This window comes from Dysidea avara, chromosome 6, assembly GCF_963678975.1.
Source record: "Dysidea avara chromosome 6, odDysAvar1.4, whole genome shotgun sequence".
Taxonomy (NCBI): Eukaryota; Metazoa; Porifera; class Demospongiae; order Dictyoceratida; family Dysideidae; genus Dysidea; species Dysidea avara.
Genome location: NC_089277.1, coordinates 10,742,327 through 10,767,673, shown reverse-complemented (window position 1 = coordinate 10,767,673; position 25,347 = coordinate 10,742,327). Strand labels below are relative to the sequence as shown.

Here is a 25,347-nt window from a genome sequence, read left to right as displayed (position 1 = left end):
GTTAAATTCCTTTGTAACCAGTTGTGGTTTTGTAAAATAATTTTATTGCCATGCACAACAATAAAAATATTTAAACTGCTGGTTCAACTAAACAGGAAGTGTTTAAGGGTAAACAGGATGATGATTTTTATTATTTGACAATTTGCTTATTGTAGTCCAAACAGGTCACCAGATCTGGAAATAGGTTTGTGTGGGTCCAAGCCAAACAGGTGAGTTTGTAAGTCAAATTAATCTTTTGTGTTATCTTGTGTATAGTATATGTGTTTATGACAATGTGTATGTACATGTCATAGCAGTAGTCAAGCAGTTGGAACATTAGCCAGGGTCCGAAGCTCAGTTCCGAGTTTCTGTCACTGTTATTTGATCAAAAACCTTCTGATATTTTGATAGATGGCTACAGTATATATATATAGTGTGTTGTGTGTGTGTGTGTGTGTGTGTGTGTGTGTGTGTGTGTGTGTGTGTTGTGTGTGTACCTGTACCTATACCTATAATATTTGTTTGTCTGTACACACCCACGTGAGCAAAATCGTTAACACTAAAAGCAGCCATGCAAGAAGTAAATGTGAAATGAAGTCTGTATTAAACTTTATATTGGACCCATTATTAACCAGGGAAGCTAATACTAAACTGTCCTTATATAGTGGGTGTGGTCTGGTATGACTTTGTTGATATCATCATGAGACTTAGTACACCTTAGTACAGGTTACTAGTCCTACACTTTCCTCCTGGAATATCAGTGGTGTAGTGTGAGTTTATGAGTAATGTTTTAAAGTTTAAAGACTTTACCACAATCACCAGTAGCAGTTATATGGTGTCCAATAGTACCAGTAATAGTTATAGCACACAATGAGGTTGATGGTAGTAGTGTATGTTAGGGATCATGAAGGTTTGTATACTTTCTCATAATTGTATTGAACGATACCTTCATGGCACCTTGGCAGGTATAACCAAGTCCAGAATTAAGTGCCTTCAGTATGACCCAAAACGCTTACGAAAAGTTGCTACGAATTTAAAAAAAAAAAAAAAAAAAATTATTTTGAAGAATTTGACTAACTGACTGACTGCATGACTTGTACTTGTCTGACCTGTAAACACAACACATGAGGTGACATGTTACTTTTGACTTGTTGTAGTATTGTTTTTGTCATTTGCTGAAGTGTTTTATTGTTGCAACCATTTTTTACTGACAGTGTGGCTCATCTACTGGTTGACTTGTTTCCATAGTAACCAAAGCAGTCCTTAGCGGTGAGTAACATTGTCCAAAATCTGTACTTACAGCAAATGATTGTTTTTGTGGTTACATGTGGTGGTTAAGTACAGTATCAGAATTGTTGTTAGTGTTGCTATGATTGTTCATAGGATAATGGGTGTAAGATGTGAAGGAATCAATAACAATGGAAGCTTCTACAGAAACAGCAACAAAAAGTGAAGGTCATATTCTAATATATTTGCATATTAGCTTTGTGTGTATCATACAATGTGTTGTGTAGTGCTGTATAGGGACCATGAAGGTTTGGGTGCTCCTGTCCTAAAATAGTACCCAAAAACCATCCTTGCTTTTTCTTCATGCCAGCCTGGTGGTATTGTTTAGCTGTAGTCAAGTCTAAAATACATTCAGAGTAACCCGAAGCACTTCTAACAAGTTTCTATTTTAAAGTTTTTTCAAAAAATTTGTATTGACTGACTGCCTGATTGACTGATGGCTCTAGCCAAGCACAATTGGCTTATTTCTTTAATACAATGTCACTTTGCTTAAGCCCAAGACATGCCTATTTGCCTAATGTCGCAGCTATAGTACATGCTTGTCTCCCATTTCTTTCTTCACTACCACATACGTAAGTATTGACTTCAAGATAACACATCATAGCTTCAGTGCTGGCTATTATGAGAATCATCCGTAATTTGCATAGTCAGTGGATTGATTGTAGAGACACCTCTCATATTGTTCTTTGTAACTTTTTCTTATACTTGTTGTATATTTGCATTCCCATAGATTAATGTGTGTTTTCTTTTTGTAATAAAGTATCATGATTTCCTGTGATGTAAAGGTATCCATTCCACTTTTGGGCACCAATCTGCATCTTATGGCGTGTGGTGCATCACATGGTACCACGTAAAACTAAGAAGTAGTGAACAGGCTAAGAGTATTGATGGCATCCCTGTACCTTATGACAAGGTGAGTATTATTTAGAAGCACTACATATCCTTTAATAAATTTGTATAAATTACTCACTTGTAAGGCTTATATTGGCCACATTAATTGGTTTCATTAAACAAAGTTGACTTCTATAATGATGTGAGGGAGGCTAGATATAATCTATTTGCATTTTTATAAAGTTATGTGTTAATGGTGACTACAGGCCATGCCCACAGTAAACTGAGGTTTTAGGTTTGTCAGCCACTAGTGTTGTGTAGTGAAAGAGAATGGTTGTTCCCTTCACCCTCAAGTTATAGCCAAAAATTGGTCATTGTTATCAATGCATTTTGTCTACCTAGTAGGTAACCTATCTCATGAAGTTGATGGATATACCAGGTGGGCATTATTATGTATGAGAGTACAGTAAGTGTTTGATCATCCAAACAGTATTAATGACTGTGTATTATGACAACTACTGTATGTTCTATTAGAGTAGTTTAATAAACCTGTTTGTAAATGAATGGGCCAGACAAATCCACTTATCTGAACACAATGTGATTGAACTAACACGTAATGAAGGTCCCACTGTACTAATCACATTTACAGTTTCTTGTTATGTTGTTACCTCTCATAGCAGTAACAGTGTGTTCTATTCACTAGAGTGACAGTGATTGTGTTGCTATGGTTACTGTCTATGCAGACATTAATTAGCTTGTTTTCTTGTTAAATCTTTTAACTGTATTACTTGCCTGATATCGTTCCTGTTTTTGCAGAATGTGTTGAAGACTTTGGAAAAGAAGAGAAAAACGAAGTTAAGCATCTACCATGAAAGGCAGATACATCTTTTGGTAAGAAAGTTGGTGAATTGGACACATACATGACCAGGAGATTGGTCACATGTCATGCACAGATTCCGCGATCTCATCCAATAATCTGACAAAAAATTAAAGTGTTGATTTTCGTACCATGCTTGGTTGTGTAATTGCACATGCCATTTTGCCATTGTGACATGTGACCAACTAACTACCTCTGATATGTGTCTAGTCTCTCATGTTTGTGTATACTGTAACATACTGGTATATTATTTATTATTATTATTAGCACTTTACAGTGACCAGCACTGAAGGTCTGACAGCAACATGTGCTGCAGCCTTAGGATTACCTAACCTACAAGGACTTAGACCTAGTGACTTGACTTTACTAACTGAATAAGGTGTAACAGAAAAGGGGCCAAAGTAAGGAAAAAAAATCCCTCCAACCCCAGGATTCGAACTGCAGGTCACCCAATGTCTAGTCGGGGCCACACTCAGTCTTCCTCCAGGAGGGATGGATTTTCTTCCTTAAACCTAAAGTATTTATTATTAGCACTTTATAGTGACCAGTATATGTAATGTACTGTAATTGTGTTCTCAAGTGCTAACTGGAAAGATTGCACATGTACTATGCATGGTAGATGGATGTTCCCCTCACTGTAACATGTTACATGATACATACACCTCACACACATGGAATACTCATGTTACAGTAAACATGCATGGAAATCACATGGTACACATGTACATAGCTCGAGCTGAGACACAACAAGTAATTTTGTGTTGTTCCTTTTTAACATGCATAATGAATCCATATGCTACTTATGTTGGAAGTGCTTCCCTTTCTCTGCAACACAACACAAACCACAGAACTCTTCTAGCCTGCACCATCTTATAGTGGTTCTTTATGAAGTGCTTAAATCAAAACCAGTCCTTCAGTTTTTATAGTAGCATAGAATATTTTATAACCAATTGTTTTAGTGTGTACATACATACTGTATATACTGTACACATGTTAGCTAACTGTACATTACCATATACAGAGTGGAACTCAGCAAGATGACTTTAATAATCAACATGCCTGTCCATGGTTACAATTAGAAATCACGACACTTCACAGTTTGATGGTCCCAAATTCTTTGAGGCTGAACAGCTCAGACCTTGTTGTAATAAACCTAACAAGTCAACACCACTAGCAATTATATGGTATCCAGTAATACAAAATTATAGGTGGAACCCTTCATTACGGACGTGTGGACACCTTGATACTCAGGACACCTCTCTAAGGAGGACACTGGTCTCAAGGTGTCCATAATAGAGGTGTTTATTGTTCATGTTAAATGTGGTGGGTCTACAGTAACATGTCATGGAGTGACCTATGTACTAATTGTGTTAAAGGAATGAAATATGTTTTTGTATTGATGGGAGATTATGAACTGTCAAGAGTTCATAACATGTATACTAAGGAGAGTGTCCTACTCTCATATACCTCTGTAGAAGGGCATATCGTGAAGTTATGACGTAGCACTTTTGAGTTTGCCCATTTTTCTTTGTATAATTAATGATGTCATTAGTTGAACATGGTGCCTAACAACGTCACTGGCAACCAATTAACTCCAGCTCTAAGCGTTTCTCACTGAACTACAATCATTCCTTCATGAGTTAAGACCGCTTCGTAGGCATTTCTTGCTAGGCCATTCGCGAATACAGCTATCCTGAGCATCGCGAGTGTAAAATGGTGGTAAAAATTCTTGCACTTTTACAGCTGCTTGTGTGTCACAAACTACAACATCTTGTCGTTGCATCGTAACTTCACGATACGCCCTTCTATAGGGGCATATGAGAGTAGGACACTCTCCTCAGTATATATATTATGAACTCTTGGTACTGCATATTATGACCATTGAAAATAAATCCTCATATTACTTGTACATATTTACTACATGTGTTTTATTTCAGACCATAATGTGTTTCAGCTATGCTTTTGTGATCAGAAAAAATTAAAAAGATTTGACGAAACACTTCAAGTTAGTTTTTGTGTGTGCGTCTGTCTGTCTGTCTGTCTTTGTGTACATGTGTGTGAGGCAGCATAGCCAAATGGTTAGGGCATCTGCCTGGTGGTCGAGAAGTCCCAAGTCCCATTTTGTTGTTTGACATGCTAAACTCTCGTAACAGTAATATTGTGTCTCACTGGATACAGTTTCTAATACACTTCACTACATAATTGTTACAAAACTACAAGTTCTTTCTACTACTTGCTTCCAATAGGGTAGACTTTAAAAAGAGCAAAGCACCATCACTCTAAAGTACACCCTAGAATATCTATACTTCTTTCTAATCTTCCTTAACCTACTTAATCATCCTCCTCCCAACATGTTCACAATAAATTCGAAGGTCAAATGCTAGTTTCATCTATCACTTAGTACATGCAGTATGGTTCTAATAATTTTGGATAGAAATAACTCGTGCGATTGTGTATTAGACAGTGAGTTAGATTGTTCTAGAGTGGTAGTTTTTTGCACATTTTATTAAAAGCTCGCCACCTTGGATTCAATCATTGTGCTTGGGTACTCGGACAGAGTTGCTACGAAGTGAGCAGTGTATAAACCTATATAAAAGGTTATAATATTTAGATAAATGTTTAGAATAAAAAAAATTTTTTTATTCCGTGTTTTCTGGAGTACCAAAATCAGTATGTATGTGTGTGTTTAACCAGGATGTCTTCCTGACTTTTGTTCTGTATAGTGCCCATCACCTTATTAAGAATTGAAGCATAGGCCTCATACACGGGTATTCGCCTGTATGGTGAAAAACAAAAAAATGTTGCAATATAAATGAACCGTTTACTTATCTGATGTACTTCCCTATGAACAGTGTTGGGGATAACGCGTTATGTAATAATTATTACTTTTGTGGTGAATAAGTAATATAACAAAATACACTATAAAAACAGGTAATATAACTCAAGTTACTTTACTTACAAATATAATGCATTACCTAAGTAATATAGTTACTGTAACGAGTCTAATGTTACATAATATTATTACTACAAGTAACGAAGTTACTAATCTTGTTAGTAATCCTAGCTACAACCAAGTAATGAAGCCTACTGAATGAAGCTTATTCACCAGCTGATTACATATAACCAAGATTTGCACATTGTCCAGCAATGCAATCATGTCACGTAATAAGGTGGTAGTTTCACACGTGACAGCTTAAGGCTGTGGACACAAAGTAATATAATATGTAATATTATTATAGATACTTTATTTTATGGGTAATATGTAACTGTAACTAAATAGTTCAGTTGCAAGTAATATGTAACTAGAAAGTAATTGCCCCAACACTGCCTATGAAACTGATAAGTGCCACCTGGTTTCATCCACCATGTACATGTAAATGGTCATTACTTTATGTACGTATTCTCTTGATGATGATAGTGTTTGGTGACCTTGAAATCTTTGTGAGGTCATCTTTGTTCATTGTAGTGTGTTATAAATTACGTTCATATTGTGATGGCTTGTTTGGGTGTATTATTATTCTGTGGTGATGACTATCAGTGTTGAAATAGTGTATTGAAGCTCATAAGACTATAAGATGTTTACATTTCCCGGGAGCCCAAACCATTCTGTTTATTCTAACCTACTTTTGTAGCAATCACTGATGACGTGAAAATTGGAAAGATACACTGTGTCATGATCGAGAAATTAATGATCTTGCATCAACTGGTAGTGATATCTTAAGTTTTGAAGTTTGCATCTTTCCAGAAGCAAGGTATTACTGTTGTAAGCATAGAGGATCACTAGTAACAGAAAATGGCCATTAACCTCGCTATAACAGAGAATGTTGTAACCTTCAGGTTGTTAGCATAAGGTTGGTATACACTTCTTACCATATGGTGCATAATTGTAATTATTAACCACAACATTCCTTAGCCATTATGTGATAATGGGCTACCTGCACATTGCAAAATGATTCAAATTACAGATTGCGAGTCTTTGCGACACCTTACAATGAAAGAACATGTCAAATAAGCAAAAATTCTTTGAAGAAGTGCTTGTTTTAAACCAAAAATGACTTACTAGTAATTAAACATTGACGCCAGCAAGCAAAATAATTTATCAAACAACTATTGCAAACAATGTATAAAGCTTAGTATGTTCAACAACAAAATGACTATCTTTTCAAGCTTGAAACTGTCTGTAAAAATGTGCACACATGATTAATTTTAACCCTCTGACCATCAGGTTTTCTGGCGGAGCATACCATGGACCAAAAATTGTAACTATGTGTCATAACGCTGGAACATTTTTTTGCACAGCATTAACCACAAGATTATTATGAAACAATAAATCACAAGAACGATAAAATCAGCTGCAAAGCAATCCCATCTCTACCAAACTAGTTAATAGTATACAATACTACTAATACTGCTCTAAGGTGTTAACCCATGAAGTGATTTACATCAGTTCAAGTTTTTTTATTTATTTTTTTTAAGTTTTAAATATCATGTCCAATGAGCATCCCTTCAGAAAGTAGTTTGTAACTGTTCCCATTGTTACAGATTGTCTTCATTCATTTCTTCTTAATGATAAACACAATTAACATCTTGAACAACTAACAAAACTAGTCTTTTTTCAAGATGAGACCTTTTCCATGATTATGTAACACCCTATTCACACTACCTTCTAACCTGGGTAGAGCACAGCACAGCAAATTGCAGTGTGAATCGATCAAGCCATGACAAGGAGAGGTGGGTTGGCTGGGGATAGGATTCAGTATGAACGCATTCCGAGATGGCCAACTAGTTAACAATATAACTTGCTTCTGTTGGCCACACTATGAGTATATTGTATGCTCTAAAGCTGCTCTTCAAACTGCTACGATGTACCATAGTTCTGGTAGCCTTTGTGACAATTACGCTCAAACGGCATGTTAACATTCCTGGTGAAGGAGCACCCACTAGCTTAAACATGGCGGCTATAACATTGTACAACTGGCTGGTTCTACACTTCCTTGCTACAATTCTAGTGCCTTTGTTAAGTGCCTAAATAATCGAAAGCTCATGCACTTGTTTTAGCTAATTATTATTCAGCGCTTGCACTATTGTCAGATGCAGTAGTGTGAACAAGTGCCAACCCGAGTTCAATAACCTGAGTTGAAAACACTCTGGCTAACCCGGGATAGTATGAAGGAGGTGTAGCTCTCATGCAAGTATATATCCACAAGGGATTTGTATTTTTACCCCAGTAATTGGGACTCTGTGGGTATGAGGACTTCAGGATAAGTGCACTGCATTATTAAACACACAAACAAGTTGTAGCAAAGTTGACATTTTACTCAGAAAGCAATATAAGTTACTATCTGCCATATGGCAGTTAGGACGCTTAGAGGGTTAATTGTAAGGTATTGATAGCTAATCATAGACAAGGTGAAGCAGTGAATACTGAAGGTTATGTGTATAGATAATGTAGTGTTTCCAATGTAAAATTTGACATCTTTAAAATAATTGGCTAACAACTCTCACTTGAATACAGCTGTAGTGGCGATAAAGGCTTCTGAGAGAATCTCGGGTTTTGCAGGTATTTCAATCAACATTTCTACCCCCTAGAAAGCAATGGAATTTATCGCTACTACAGCTGTATTTGAGTGAGAGTTAGTCCAACATGTAACATTGAAAGATACTACTAATTGTGGTAGCCAATATTAGCTTTGTGTTCTTGTTCCTTCACAGTGATCATTGTGTTGTATTTTATCATTCCAGCAAATTTTGATAGACGGCGCTGGTCATCTGTTGGGTCGACTTGCTTCCATAATTGCCAAAGCAGTACTTAGCAGTGAGTTTCAGTGCAGAGGATTTGCGTAGACGGCAATTGAATGTGTTTGTGGTTGCACGTGGTGTCAGAAGTATCACAATTGTTGTTAGAGTTCTGATTGTTCATAGGACAACGCGTGGTAGTGGTAAGATGTGAGGCAATCAACATCAGTGGAAGCTTCTACAGAAACAAATGTAGGTCATGTGTATTCTAATGCATTCACGCGTTGGCTTTGCGTGCGTTATGCATTTATGTATGCACTCAACCCGTACAGTTTATATATCTCTGTCTTATTATTCTGTGAATTGGTGTTTTCTTTTTTAGTAAAATACCTTGACTTCCTGAGAAAACGCTGCAATGTTAAACCAGCTCGTGGTCCATTCCACTTTCGGGCACCAAGCCGCATCTTCTGGCGTGTGGTACGTGGCATGGTACCACATAAAACAGCAAGAGGTGAAGAAGCAATGAACAGGTTGAGAGTGTATGATGGCATCCCAGCTCCTTATGACAAGGTTAATATTAATTATTAGCCTTTTGTGATTTTTAAAAATAATATAAATCAATAATAAAAGAATAGGTCTTCACGCTCAAACAGTAGGCAGATAGGCAAACTCTGCCCAATCCTTCATGTAATTTGTGCAAATCTGTCTTGTTTCACAGCAAAAGAGAATGGTTGTTCCGTCAGCTCTTAGAGTTCTCAAGCTGCAGCCAAAAAGAAAGGTGAGATTTAATCATGTTAAAATGGTTACCAATATAATTTGTCTACCAATAGTACTGCCTTGTGGGTCGCCTATCTCATGAAGTTGGATGGAAATACCAGGTGGGAATTATATAGAAACATTGTGTACGTACGAGGGTACTAGAGTCACGTTTACAGCTCCCTGTTATGTTGTTTGACGTGCTAAACTCTCGTAACAGTAACAGTGTGTTCTATTCACTGGGATGACAGTCACTGTGTCTCTTCCAGTCACCATCTATGCAGACATTTTTCTTGTAAATTTTTCATGACTCTTGTTGAGTATTGTGTATTACTTGACTGATTTCATTCCTTTTTGTTGTTGTGTCCAGGATGTGTTGAAGACTTTAGAGGAGAAGAGAAAAGCAAAGTCAAGTATCTACTATGAAAGAAAGAAACATCTCTTGGTAAGGAAGTGTTACTTTAATGAAAAACTGGGCACATACCTGCCCAGAAGATCAGTGATATGTCATCAAAGATCACTTGTTTAATTGTAAATGCCAAAATTTTAATGGCTACTCTACTCTAGGTGCTGTGTTTGGTTGTGTAATCAATTATGCCGATATGTTGTTGGTTTATGATGTGACTTGCCTAGCGACTCGTATTTGTGTAGTACTGGTATATACAATATATGTAGCAGTTGTGTTCCCAAGTGCTGTTGCTATATACATAACCAAGTTTGCTAATTCCATAGAATAATGCTGCCTAGTGATGTGCATTATATGGAATTGTGTATGTCTGGGGTACTAGAGTCAAGTTTGCAGCTCCATATTTTGTTGTTCGACATGCTTAAAGTCTCGTAACAGTAATACACTGTATTGCATCTTCATTCACTATATCACTACATAATTATTACAAAACTACAAGTTCTTTCTACCAGAGGAGGGCGGAAGTGCTGCTCGAAAATATTATGTTAATTGCTAGCTACCTCTGTTTAGAATTTCACATAAGCCTTTATAATTATAGTCGCAATACAAAACTAGTGAACAGTAGGGATCACTGGGGATCATTAGATGTTTAGATTGTACTCCGTGTAAGCATTACAATTCTGTACTTTGTTTTGTAAAATCATTAAGTTTTCAGGGCAAAACTGATTAAACACTTTCACGCATAGTATGCTTGTGCTAACCAGGTATGTATATTCTTCAACAAGACAATGATGCCACACTTCATTACACCATCCACACAGTTTGGTTAATCGCAGAAAGCAAGCATTTTGCATAATTAATTTTTACAGCGCTTAAACTGCTTCCACCCTCCTCTGACTTTCCACTATACGTACTTGCTTCCAATAGGGTGGGCTTTAAAAAAAGCAAAGCACTATCACTATAAAGTATATCCTAGAATATCTATACTTCCTTTTAATTAATAGTTATACCACGGCTACAAGGGATTTGCTGATATCTACACACCAAAGCCCGAGGGCTGCGGGTGTATAATATCAGCAAATACCAAGCAGCTGTGATATAAGTGATATATATCACTTGGGACGTACTCACCTAATAGGTGAAAGAACTACTGAGAACTCATCCTGTTTGTTTTATACAGTAGCATCTGAAGATCAATCATGGTTTTAATAGCGTGGGCTAAAGTCATCAGAACGTTATCCATATGTTAAAACGTTATTGATACGTTGCTATGCCCCTCAACACGCAATGTTAGAAAACTTGCAATTGTGGGATGGAGTTTATATTGTTATCATTTTAGTACTAAGTTAAGCCAACTAACTTCACTATTGGGACAGTAAGTAAGTTATTATATTAAGTTAAGTACTTAGGACTGCAAGTTACTAACCTATTTCAGCGTAGTAGTAGCTTTGCTGTTCCATGGTCTGTTCAAATGTGGGTAGAAATATGCATCCACAATCGCCCAAACAATTATTTTGTGCCTTCATTATCCTTTAGTCACCACCAACTAGTCTATTTTAGCAAATATACTCAGCTTAGCAACTACTACAAAAATGAGTCCCACAATACAAAGCTCTATGTCGCTCAATATAACAGGTCAAAAGTGCATCGTTTCTTTGAACTGGCTGGGTATCAAAGTCATTGGCAAACTGCTTTCCCATGATATCGCCCTGGCAATATGCGAGTTAAACACTGAGCGGCACCTTTGAATGCCCATGCTAAAGTGGTATATTCTTACTTAACTCACTTAATCATCCTCCTCCCAACAAGTTCACAATAAATTCGAAGGTCAAATGTTTCATCTCCTATCACTTAGTACAGCATGATTCTAATAATTTTGGGCATTTACTTGCAAGTGGCAGTTGGTATATGCAAGCATGGCAGTAGTTTTGTAGCAATTGTGTAGTAAGGTGTATTAGACATTATAGTTTTATAGTATGTTCACGTTGAGCGAAATCCTGAAAAACAGCTAAAAATTAAAAGTGGATTTTTTTCTCAACAGAGTTAACATTTCAGCCAACCAGATGATTGTTGGTAACAGCAAAGGTGTCAACAACAGACACGTACAATTTGGCTCCATTACAAGTTCTGTAAAGGGCTGTAATGGACACTGTAGTTATATGGCTTCCCCATATGAAATGTATTGTGAAAATTTTGATTGGCCATAAATATTATGTCGAACATTTGACCAAAAATATTTTAAAATATTTTTAGCGGGTTGAGCAGTACTACAAATGAGCCAAATTTCAAGATCATGTGCAATTGCATCCATGAGTTATTAAATATTTTTGAGGGTTCAGCTCAATGTGAACATACTATATAGAGTGCTAGTTTTGTGTACATTCTATTAAAAGCCCACCACCTTGGATTCAACCATCGTGATTGGGTACTCGACAGAGTTGCTACAAAGTGAGCAGTGTATAAACAGTTATAATATTTAGATAAATGTTTAGAATAAAAACTTTTATTCCATCTTTTCTGGAGTCCCACAATCAATTTGTGTGTGTGTGTAACCAGGATGTCTTCCTGACTTTTGTTCTTTATAGTGCCCATCACCTTATATTAAGATTAATTGAAGTATAGGCCTTATACACAGTTATACGCCTGCATGGTGAAAGGAAACATATAAGGTTGCAATATATATGTACCGTTTGTTTATCTGATGTACTTCCCTATGAAACCGATAAGTGCCACCTGGTTTCATCCACTGTGTAAATGGCTATTGCTGTACACATTCTCTTGATGATGGCAGTGTTGAAATCTTTGTGAGGTCATCATTGTTCATTATATAGTGTGTCATAAATTACGTTAATTTTGTGATGGCTTGTTTGGGTGTATTATTATTCTGTGGCAATGAATATCAGTGTTGAAATAGTGTATTAAAGCCCATCGGACTAAGATCTTTACATTTCCCGGGAGCCCAAACCATTCTGTTTATTTGAACCTACTTTTGGAAGCAAGGTATTACTGTTACAAGCATAGAGGATTACTAGTAACAGAAAATGGCCATTAACCTCGCTATAACAGAGAATGTTGTAACCTTCGGGTTGTTCACATAAGGTTGGTATACACTTCTTACCATATGGTGAAAGTAGCTTGTGTAACTGTTCCCATTTTTACAGATTGTCTTCTTTCATTTCTTCTTAATGATAGACACAATTAGCAACTTGAACAACTAACAAACCTAATCTTCTTTCAAGATGAGACCTTTCCCATGATTATGTAACACCCTATTCACACTACCTTCTAACCCAGGAAGAGCACAGCACGGCAAATTGCAGTGTGAATCAATCAAGCCGTGACAAGGAAAGGTGGGCTGGCATGGGTTGGCTGGGGATAGGATTCAGTGTGAATGCATTCCGAGCTGGCCAACTCTAGTTAACAATATAACTTGCTTCTGTTGGCCACACTGCTAGTATATTGCATGCTCTAAAGCTGCTCTTCAAAATGGCTACAATGTACCATAGCTCTGGTAGTCTTTGTGACAGTTACGCTCTACGACATGTTAACATTCCTGGTGAAAGGAGCACCCACTAGCTTAAACATGGTGGCTATAACACTGTACAACTTATTTCAGCTGGTTCTACACTTCCTTGCTACAATTCTAGTGCCTTTTTTAAGTGCCTAAATAATCAAAAGCTCGTGCGCTTGTTTTAGCTAATTATTATTCAGCACTCACACTATTGTTAGATGCAGTAGTGTGAACAAGTGCCAACCTGAGCTCAATATCCCGAGTTGAAAACACTCTGGTTAACTAACCTGGGATAGTGTGAACGAGGTGTAGCTCTCATGCAAGTATATATCCACAAGGGATTCGGTTTTAATTGGGACTCTGTGGGTATGAGGACTTCGGGATAAGTGTACTGCATTAAACACACAAACAAGTTGTAGCAAAGTCAACATTTTACTCAGCACGTAATATAAGCTACTATATAGATCGATCTGCCTTATGGCAGTTGGGACGGTTAGATAATTAATTGTAACATAGACAAGGTGAAGCAATGAACACTGAAGGTTAAGTGTATACATAATGTAGGGTGTCCAATGTAACAATTCAACATCTTCAAAATAATTGGCTAACGTTGAACTAATACAGTTGCAGTGGCGATAATGGGAATTTATCACCACTACAGCTGTATTCGAGTGAGAGTTAGTCCAACATGTAACAGCAGTTAGCAAATTATTTTGAAAATGTTAGAATTTTTACTTTGGAAATTCCCTACATAATATTATTGTGGTTTTGTTGGGAAATGGATAATTCTGTCTCAACTGTTCACATGTGAGATGTACCCAACATGTAAATGTTTTAATTTTATTGTGTCTGTACTTCTTGTCTTTTGTACAGAGACTAAGAGAGAAGGCTAAACAAGAGGCTAAAGCAGAGTTGGCTGAAGTCAACCAGAAATTGGAGCAATTTAGATATGCAGAATAAACGATGGACCAGAATAGCACAATAACACTTTATTATTGTTTGATGACATCACTGACAGTGTGGGTGGGTTATTGGTAGACGTGTTGCAGGTACCAAAACTGTGCCAGTGAGGTACTAGTTGAGACCTGCTGGTGTGGAATTCTGATGTGGGATAACATTCACAGAATACAACTATTTGCTGGCGAGGAGTCGATGTTTAAGTACAGGTTGAATGCAGAGAAGATCTCAGGTCCCAGTTGTGGCTCTCTGATGCATGCCTAGACTGCATGTTGTGGAGGATCAGATCTGGAATTTTTTTCCCTGCATTCTTCACGTTTCAGTTACATGTTTCTGACTCCCTGTATTCACAGGCTTTAGTTCTCACAGGTAGTGGGATAGCGTTCACAGGATGTGTATTTTGACACGTCACGTGCGCTTTTGTGTGATTAGTACTGTGAAATTAGTGCCTCTTAATTATTGAAATAATTCCTTGTTCGGAAGCTGAAGCAGGGTACGAACAGAGCTATACGAGTCTGATGTAAGGCGATAACGTCGGCTAAGTATCAAGTTAATTATTAGAAGGAAAAGATCAAAGTTGGAGCCAAGCCCTGGAGTGCGTAGCAGTACTGTACGGTAGGGAGAACAGAAAGTGAAGTAACGGCCGTCACAAGGCCATCGTTCAGGTGTTTTTGCAGCCATTAGTCACGTCAGGTTAGTGATAAACGTCTGCACCTTAGTTTCGCTTGGCGGGTTTGGCCACGCGAAACTAGTATGAATGTCAAGCCCCACCCCCAATGAACAAGAGTTTACCCAACAAGATCAAAGCTAAGTATTAGTGCACGACTGTAGCGACAAAACCAGATCAAAGGTAAAGACAGATATGAAAGTTAAGTAGTAAAAAGTCGGGAAAATATATATAGGCTTGATTGTAGTTTCCTGTAGATATATTGTAGTCTCGCGTGGCCAGACCGCTTTTTCCGTATATTCGGTGGGCAACTCCAATAGCTGGTTTAGTGTGGCCGTGGTAATTAAGAGTCACTTAAGTTAAAAGCACCGCTATCACCTAATACAGTTGCCCCAGTATTTCACACTACTTGTAAGGAAAGGTGTAAATACATTATTCTAAACTTTCAAAACATGGGTGTTTGATCTTTTCACTGAAGCCTTGTAAGTGTTGGTATTACGAGTCATATGGGGGTATTATGAGTCACTGTGTTCATAAGGTCATCATTTCATGTCGAATTATGGTAATATTATGGAAACATTTGCAGCAACTCTAAAGATTGTCAAAACACCTTAGTTACCTTAGTATGTACACTTCATGTCTTTTTCCTGCTTACTACGTGGTAAGGGGTACAGGTAGCTAATCTGGAATGGTATTTCTATAGTGACATAGTTTAAGTCCTGTGTAACCTCTTAATTGGATTTGTGGTTAGCTTATGATCACTTGTTATGTTGATCTATGCTTAAAATAAATTTAATAGGTTGAATTGTGCAGATTTAAGATGAAAGGGATGCTACAAATTTAGGTCAACATAACAAGTGATCATAAGCTAACCACAAATCCAATTAAGAGGTTACACAGGACTTAAACTATGTCACTTACTGACGTCATTGGCGCCTCCTTTGCAGCCAATGTTATCCAGTTAGCATCCCCAGGGTCTGGGGATGGCTCAGAGGCTGCAAAGGAGGCGCCAATGACGTCAGTAAGTGAACTCGAGATGGCTTCAATCTGTTTATCCTTTAAATGAATCTTAATTTGCTCCAATGTCTGTCTCTTTTATAGCATCTTGAAAGTTCATCCTCATCATGTAACAAGACTCACAACCAGAGTAGGAGTGTACGAATATTTCATTGTTGTACTGACCTCGGTACTGACGTCATGGCGCCTCCTTTGTGGCCAATGTTATTCAATTAGCGTCCCCAGACTGACGGCTCAGAAGTAAACAGCTATTGGAGTTGCACCAGACTCTTTTTTCCTCCCACCCAGTACATGGAAAAAAGTGGTCTGGTCACGCAAGACTAAGTTTCCAGTATGTGATATTGGAGTGACACTCCCTCACCCAGTGGATGACTGTATCATACTATAAGGGTAACGAATTTGCCTTTATATACCCCAGCTCCATTTGAATGGGTTGATCAAATCCATTATTATATGGTAGGTGGGGCCTGGGGGTACGGTTTGTGATCGTTTCTTTTATTGGGGTGTCACTCTGATAGGCATTGTACTGCAACTACAATCAAGATCTTATTTTCCATTTTGACCATTGAATTTATCGAAATTTAGTCTTGATCATTGACCTAGTTTCATTTATTTTCACTATTCATATCAAAACTTTTCCTGATTGTTTCATATAGACACATGCAACAAGGCATCATAACTTCCGTGTAATTTGCATTGGTTAGAAGACATGAGATTTGGCTCCTTAGATGTAAGTTATTTGTGTAGCAATGAAGGAAAAGCTAGGAAGAATTCTGGAACCTTGCAAAATTTATACCATAAAGCATGTGGTTTTGGCATGTTTTACAACATATCTTTGAAAACTAACACTCATTACAGTCGTAGTGTCCTTCTCCACGTACAGTGATACCAAGTGTAGTGAATAGGTAGCAACTTGATACTTTCAGGATTCTCCCACTGAGGTAATTAATAGTTTAACGTATGGAGAATACATTCTGAGATCAGCAGTATATAACTGTCTTGTCACTATGGTAACATTATCACACCAATATGGTTGGCATTGGATAGAGGCTTTCTTTTGTTGTATGGTATGCTTTAGAGATTATGTGAGTAGCCGATCAAGGGTTGTAAGTTTGTGTTTTTGTTTGGAGTATAATATAAAAATACATGTATTGAAACGGAATGATGAGATTTTTGATTTGTGTACAGCCTTATGCTTGCTTATTGACTTTCATTTTGACCATGGTTGTAGATCATTGACTACATACGTGGTAATTGGAGTGACACCCTTTTGTTTTTATCCCAACACATGCGGGGGTATTTGATATTGAATTTGTTAAATCTGTTGTAGCCCCTAATGGGGGATGGGGTATGACATTAATAGGTACATAAATAATCACTCTAATATGGCAGGGTTTGGCTACACCAAGATGTCATATAGTGACGTATTTGAAAAATACTATGAAAAGCTATTGGTAGCCCTGCCAATGGATGATGTGATGTTTACAGCAAAGTTGTTCTCACACGGTCTCCTCCCTGGTGATTTAAAGCAACAGGTGCAGTCAAAGAGCACATCAGCAGAGAAGGCTACGCACTTTCTTGACCACAAGATCAACCCAGATGTGACGATTGGTGTCTCCACAAGTTTTGATACACTTTTACGAGTAATGGAGAATTGGAGGAGTGACAGTTTGAAGGAGCTAGCTAAAGAGATAAAGACCACACTAATGGAGGGAATTACTATTGGTTAGTATACAGTACATAATAAGATTGTAGTTACCTACATGCTGCTAATTCTTGATTCAAATGGCTTCACAATAATTGTGGGCTGGTGAAATGAATATAACATGACTTCTTCAACTTGGTTAACTTGTTTATTGTTTCAAGTGTGTTGTATTGGAACAAAAAGGGAAATGCAGTACAATTGTATATAGTCTTATTGGGAAAATATAACACACCTGCATACACACTATATACTCCGATCCAGTACTTTTTATCGATGGATGAAAAATAAAGTCTTTTACGCTGCCCTATATGTGCAGGATATTTAATTTTGCCCTTTGTGTGTGTGTGTGTACTGTGTAGCTTATGTGTGCGTGCGTGTGTGTGTGTGCGTGTGCGTGTGTGTGTGTGAGCGTTGAAACCGGGTCACTACTGCTGACCGGGATGATCCACCGACCCGGATTAATTAAAGCCGAGGCGTGCGCTAAGAGCTAGTCTCGAGCGAGCGAGGCTACATTTTGAGCGTTCGATTCGTGTTGAGTTTATAATTTAAATCAGTCAGTGGGTTTTCCGGTTCCACGTAGCTACTCTGTGTTTACAGACAGCAATTGGGTGTGGCTCACAAAAAGTACTTATCCTGCTGCAAGACTAGACTGTGTACAACTCGTACAATAATCGATTAGCTCCACGAAAGCTTGCAGACAGCAACAGACACGGTTTCGTGCTACAGACTGCACTTACTAATTAATGGGCGTGGCTGAGCGTATGTTTGTAACGCGATAGGTGGACGTGGCTCACTAAAAAAAGGCGCGAAAACAACTTCGTTTCTCACGTGATCCAATCTGGGTCGGGCCTGTAAACCCGAATGGCCCGGAGAAAATGTGACCCGGTTTACCCGACGCGGTTTCAACGCTGGTGTGTATGACAAGGAAAATGCTTTGTTTCCTCGAAAATTAGGAATTGTAAACTAGAGTAGGGAGCAGCGTTGAAACCGGGTCGGGTCAACAGCGGCACATTTTGTCCGGGTCATCCTGGTCAGACCCGCTTTAAAAATTATCCGGATCTGACCCGGATTGGATCACGTTCGAAGCAAATTAATTTGTTGGAAGGTACGGAAGTGTATAAACGCGTCATGGTTAAGTGCTGATGCAACCAAGCTTCTTTTGTGAGCTACGCCCACTTATCAGACGACTACCTGCAGCTATACGTACAGCCACGCCCATTTCCGGTGATGCTAAAGTCTACGGGTATGCACGAAACCGTTCTCATAGCTTCCTGCTGGCTTATGTGGAGCCACGCCCTTTAATCGATTGTTGTACGAGATACTGTCAAGGCCAGCTTTTTCGTGAGCCACGCCCACTTTATATCATGAATGTGTCATACCTTTTAACTTATGGTGTGTTATATGTGCACAAAGCCACACCCACTTGCAGGAAACGCATCTTGCTTTCTGCAAACTTATTATTATTATTATTATTATTATTATTTATCAAGTCTACCAGTTGGGCACTGGAGGGTTTGCACAGAAGGCAGAGCCAGTACGAAGTGCTTCACCACTAGCCCAGGGAACCTAAGCGAAAATCTGCAGCACATGTTGCTGTCAGAACCTTCAGTGCTGGTCACTGTAAAGTACTAATAATAATAATAATAAAATCGTTGAGTTTAGTATCCTAAAGTAAAGCGGGACAAATGCTGAAAAAAAGCCAACCCCAGCGTGACTTCGACCTGCAGGCCACCCGGATACCGGCTAAGCGCCACACTCAGTGGTCAAACCAGGGAGGCCGCCTAAGTATGGAATTATGTGGAATCATGCCCACTGACTAACATAGTTAAGTATAGACCTTGTGTGTACTAAGGCGTGGTCTGGCAAAAACCGGATAAAAGTTGCTACGGCTTCAAGTTTCACGATGGTTTGCAAGAAAAGTGAGGGCAAAAGTATCGATCGTTCTATTGCAAAAACCTTTCATAGGCGGAATAACTCACCATGCAGTAAATATAATTTTACGCAGTACCTTACTTATGTTTTAGTACAATTCCTTAGTATTAGTATTAGTATTATTAATTACCGGTAAAGGTACTGCCTGTATACCAGGTCAACACAAAATTTGTACAATCATAAGATGGCTATACAAAAATAAATCTAGAATTAGATGAGTGAGAATCTAACAATGATTTAAAACAATTAATTGAACTAGCATTTACAACATAGTCAGGTAAGCCATTCCAGTAATTGAGAATCCTATTAAAAAAATAATCAGATCTACATCTTAATCTTGAAAACGATTTAAATAGCTTAAATTGATGTCCCCTTGTGATGGTATTAGCATTAAAAAAAGGCAGTGGTTACTGAACCAAAAGTCGGTTCAATAAGCCGGACTTGCTATTGAACCGACAGTAAAACTTATCCAAAAAAAGGGTCACTAAACGGGGGCCGGAAAAAAACCCTACAAAACTCAGCCTGTGGACTACTGGAACTGTAGGCAGTGGGCTTACCACTGTGCTACCGCTGCTAGCTACACACTACCTTATAAATGTTACTCACGTAGTAGTCTCACTATATATATAGTAAGAAGAAAGTAACCTAAAGGTGAAGAAGAAACCAAGGCTGAACCTAACCCTAGCGCTAATGCTACTTTTCGCGTCCCCTAAAGTCGAATGCTCAGAGAAACTACTCGATGCGAAAATAAAAACCTTTCGATTCAGCAACCACTTCCTTAATAATTCGTATGCAGAGAATGCGTGCATTTTTGCCTAAAAAAATGGCAGATGAGTTATTTTGATGATGTATAAGTGCCACGCTTTAGTGCTCACATGTGCTTAACACGCTAGTCGGTATAGCTCTTGGCACACGCCTCACTTTTAATTAATCCGGGTCAAATGTAGCATTGCTGCAATTAAAAGTACTGAAACAAGCTGGATTGGAGTAATACGTAATATCTGGATACTGCAAAACAATAAGAAGGGAAGATTCTATGGAGGTTCTAGAATCAAAACACACAGTAGGGACATTCAGAGAGAGAACACAGGAAGAAGCTGCATTTTAGGTATTCGGAAATCTGCAGTAAATGTACAGAAATTCCATGTTTCTGTACATTTCCAATGTTCATGAAATTTGCACATTTCCTTGACATTTCCTGAAGTAGTATAGGGCACAATTTCCATGACATTTCCTAATAGCAGTACTGCTGGTATTTCTTGACATTTCCTAATGCAGGATAGATGAAATTTACTGACATTTTTGGAACACAGAAAAGATCAATTTTTCATAAATTTCTTGACATTTCCTGCACTCAGGATAGGTGATGTCAAAATGCAAATTTCCTGTCTAGGAAATGTCATGTGTCAACACATTTCCTAAACACAGTATAGAAAATAAACTTTTAAAACAAAACAGCATCCACAGAAGGGTAGCTATAGGTGGCTTCTTTTAGCTTACTACTGGCTATATACTTCGTTAAGATAATTATATGAATATAATAGTAAGGTTTGAGAAAATTTTAGTTTTGTTCAGTGATAGATTTATAGGAATTCTCTAAAGAGAGGGAGAGGGGAAGTACACACTAGTGACCACACAGTGTGTGAAACATACTCTAAATCATAAGCTTTGTAGGGGGATCTGCAGGGGAATGGTCCCCAGAAAGTGTGAAAAATCAGTTAACTTCCTGCATGAGATTGAATTTGGTTGCAATTTTGATTGAAACTTGCTGATAGGTCACCACTTCAGGTCTGTAGCTGGAATGATACTGAATTTAGTAACACTTTTTGTGCCTATACGTAATTATACATAGCCTTCATCATATTCATGGGGTGTTATCTATACACACAGTATGTAATCCACTGTGCATGTGCAAATATTGATCACTAGATATAAGGACAATTTTATTTGCAGGTGCAACTTCTGCCAAAAAGACCAAGCAGTCTACTATCATGGATGATGCCATTGATGGGTTACGGACTAGGTACCTTGGACAACTACCCACTGCTAAAACTGACTGGCCTAAACATCAAGTGACCAAGTATTTGAGATTGGCTCTTGTGGAAAAGGAAGAGGTGACCCTAATGGACGATCATACAAACAAGGTCACACAACTGACTCTGCGAGGTGGAGTAGATAAAATTTTAAAAAGGAAACAACCACTTGGTGATCTGATGGATATCTTCTATTATCAGAACAAACCATGTCCTCGACTGATACTAATAATGGGAGGCCCAGGTGAGTATTAACAGTGATGTAGTAGTGATGTAGTAGTGATGTAGTATGTGTTGTGTAGGTATAGGCAAGACCACCCTTGTCAATGAGATCTGTGTGAGATGGGCCAGAGATGGATTTTTAACTGACAATTTCAAAGTTGTAATCCTGATATTGTTAAGAACAGTCCAACAGAGACCACTGGAAGAAGTGATCATAGAACACATCGGAGAAGAAGCCTACCAGTTATTGAAAAAATCAAAAGGTTCAAAGTGCTTGATCATTCTTGATGGATTAGATGAAATCTCAGTTGGTCATGTCAGGAATGATCCATTTTTAACACGGCTAATAGGGTTTACTGTACTGGTAAAAGCTACAATATTGATCACTTCAAGACCACATGCATGTCAAGAACTAGTTGCTAACAGAACTATCGAAGTGGTAGGGTTTGGTGAAGATCAAATAAAAGAATTTGTCACCAAAATGTTTTCTGGTAATGTTCAATCAGTTGAGACATTCCTACAGCAGTTGGATAACTATTCTAACATTTATGATCTGTGTTATGTTCCGATGTCTCTTGTAATGGTTACACAAATTTTCCAATACAGACAGAAGAGTCTTCCATCTACTTTAACAGAACTATACAAATTGTTCATAGTGATGATCCTGTGTAGGGAGAAGAAGAAGAGCATTGAGAAGAAAGTGATCTCTCCAGCTATAGCAACTACTGCTGAAGAAAAATTACATAATATTCTACAAGGAAATGACTGAGATGTTGTTACTGTTATGTAAGTTAGTTTATCATTCCTTCTTTGACTGGAGCAGTGTTAGGGAGAAAGGTTTCCGCAGAAAGATAGTGAAGGAGCCCAAAATAATATTTACTGAAGAAGATCTTGTAGGATCAGGTATTGAGTTAACCAAAGAGTTTGATGGACAGGGTTTGCTACAGGTTGCAACCATTTACCAGTTAACTCGAGATTCTGTCACATATAATTTTGTGCATTTAACAGTGCAAGAATTTTTATGTGCACTGTATATTTGTGTAGCTTTGTCACAGGAAGAACAATACCACATATTGCAAGAAAATTTTAATATTCTTCCTAACATTACAACTTTGCTGTGTGGCTTGACTGGACTAACATCACAAGAGGATCTCAAGTTCATTCTATCCCAACTGTCATCAGGTAGTGAGGATGGTGCTAACAATGATGATGTGGTAGTAGCAGTCAGATGTCTCTGTGAAAGTGTACATCTTCCATTTGAAGGAATACCACCATTGAAACTGATTTTGTATGGTGCTACTCTATACCCTCATGACATAAGATGTGTATCATACACAATATGTCATTATCCCATTGTAGTATTAAACATGGAGTTGTGTCACATTGGAGATAAAGAAGTATCAAGACTGGTACAATGTTTTGAGAAGAAAGCTATTCACCTACAAGAATTGAAGATTGGATTTAATAATCTCACTAGTGCTGGGGTGATACACTTAGTAAAGATCATGAGAAGTAAGCTCCATGTTAATGGATGTTGTTTATAATACTGTTATGATCACAGGTAGTCCCTCATTAAGAGTATTAGATGTTAGAAGGAATACAATAGGAGACATTGGAGTGGAATTGCTTTGTAAGGAACTACCTAATAATAACAGTTTGACTGAGCTCCATATATGGTATTGTGGCTTATCAGTTAAAGGTACAAGCTACATGTTGTTATAGTGTGATAGTTGTATTAGTACATAACCAGATGATTGATTTGTTAATTATTTGTTGTTCAAAAGGTCACTAATGACTCACCATATGGCTTTGTCATCAACTTGTGATAATATTGTATTATTGAAATAATTGTCTACTGTTATGATCACTACAGGTGTCATTTGTATCAAGACACTATTGATGGAAAATAAGAAATTAGAAAAATTAAACATTGGTGATAATCAGATAGGCAATGAGGGAGTGTCTGCTGTATGTGAAGGACTTCATAACAATACTAATCTCACTGAGCTCTGGATGGATAAGTGTGGGATATCAGTGGAAGGTAAATACTACATGTAACTAGCTGTGTGGTTTTGTTGATTACAAAATGTTTTGTGCATAGATTGTAATAGTTTTTGTACACTTACTGAATAAAGTATATTAAATGTCAAAGCCATACAAGTGTTTACAGTGTTCAATTTCTCTCTAATCAGTTTGTGTACTAGTCATTCAATTAATTTGCTTGTTTTGAGAGGGTGTGGTTTTCTGATGTGAGTACCACTTGTTCTGTAATACTACACATCTTGTATTGTGTACTAGTTGTGTAGTAAAATGAAAAAAAATGATTGTGGCAATGTTTGGAATTATGATCACTACAGGTGCCATTTGTATCAAGACACTATTGATGGAAAATAAGACAATCACATTTCTGAACATTAGGGATAATAACATACAAGATGAAGGAGCAATTGTAATATCACAAGGTCTTCGATGCAATCATACTCTGACTACACTCTGGATATCATGGTGTGGCTTATCAGAGGAAGGTAGTGTAGTTGTAAGATTTGTATGTGGTTTAGATGATAGTGAAGTGTTTCATGTTATGTAAAACAGTGTTTATATATTTGTATGATATGTCCCATACCTTTGTGTACCATTGTGATCACTACAGGTAGTCGTGTGGTCCTACAAGCAGCTGTGGACAATACAATATGCCAGTTTGTGTTGGTTGATAGTGATCATGATAGTGATGATCAAGTCAAGCAATTGTTGACCATTCTGAAAGAGAGGGAGAGACAAGTGGTAGGAGATAATATTGTATCATCTATTATTTGTTACTATGGTAACAGGAGGAGAGGAATAATAAAAGTGAAGATGATCATTCTACAAGAGGTAGGTAGTTGTGCAGTAGTGTGGTGTTGTGATGGTTGTCATTAGATCAAGAGGATGTTACTAGGACAACAGGTGATCACCATGGAAACACTAGTACCAAGTTACAGGTATGTAGTAATAATTCACTTCATCAAATGTTATGATTGTTTCCAGGACAACATCTGATCACAGAAAGAATGTATGGATGACCAAACTAAATTGAAAACTTGTGTTGGTTCTATTGTGTATTCTCCTCTGCAGAAAACTTGTAAACAGATTTTAACTATTGTTATTTTAATTTTATCTTTTACATTAATTATTATTAAAGTGTGTACATGTTTGGTGATTGTTTTACATTTCTTACATACAATTATGGGGAGGATCAGAGAGGTGACAGATTGTGATGATAGCCTTAAAGTGTCTAAATGTCTTGTTAGTGTTTATTATATCCTTGTACTGATTAATACCATAGCAAGGAATTATAAAAATAATTATTTCATTGAAGTCAGATATATAGTAAGAAAATCTGTGACTACAGTCACACAATTATACTATTCTAACAAAGCAGTCACGTGCACATT

At 37.6% G+C, this 25,347-nt stretch overlaps 2 protein-coding genes across 3 annotated transcripts; both read left to right on the top strand.

Moving 5' to 3' along the window:
* The first annotated feature begins 4,039 nt into the window (after positions 1–4,039).
* LOC136259223 (large ribosomal subunit protein uL13-like) lies at positions 4,040–14,402 on the top strand. The gene is made up of 10 exons (XM_066052710.1): positions 4,040–4,158; positions 4,310–4,422; positions 4,912–4,979; positions 8,717–8,789; positions 8,897–8,962; positions 9,093–9,280; positions 9,429–9,488; positions 9,541–9,588; positions 9,837–9,911; positions 14,257–14,402. The coding sequence occupies exons 1-10, from the start codon at positions 4,040–4,042 to the stop codon at positions 14,341–14,343; spliced, it is 897 nt and encodes a 298-aa protein (XP_065908782.1). The 3' UTR covers positions 14,344–14,402.
* An 8,251-nt stretch (positions 14,403–22,653) lies between these two features.
* LOC136258914 (protein phosphatase 1 regulatory subunit 37 homolog) lies at positions 22,654–25,112 on the top strand. 2 transcript variants are annotated; one of them, XM_066052300.1, is made up of 8 exons: positions 22,654–23,428; positions 23,478–23,615; positions 23,790–23,957; positions 24,274–24,441; positions 24,567–24,697; positions 24,748–24,787; positions 24,833–24,894; positions 24,941–25,112. In XM_066052300.1, the coding sequence occupies exons 1-8, from the start codon at positions 22,678–22,680 to the stop codon at positions 24,950–24,952; spliced, it is 1,470 nt and encodes a 489-aa protein (XP_065908372.1). In that variant the 5' UTR covers positions 22,654–22,677; the 3' UTR covers positions 24,953–25,112. The 2 variants fall into 2 exon arrangements, with proteins under 2 accessions (XP_065908372.1, XP_065908371.1); XM_066052299.1 differs by having other exon boundaries at positions 22,655–23,428; positions 24,745–24,787.
* Positions 25,113–25,347: the final 235 nt, after the last annotated feature.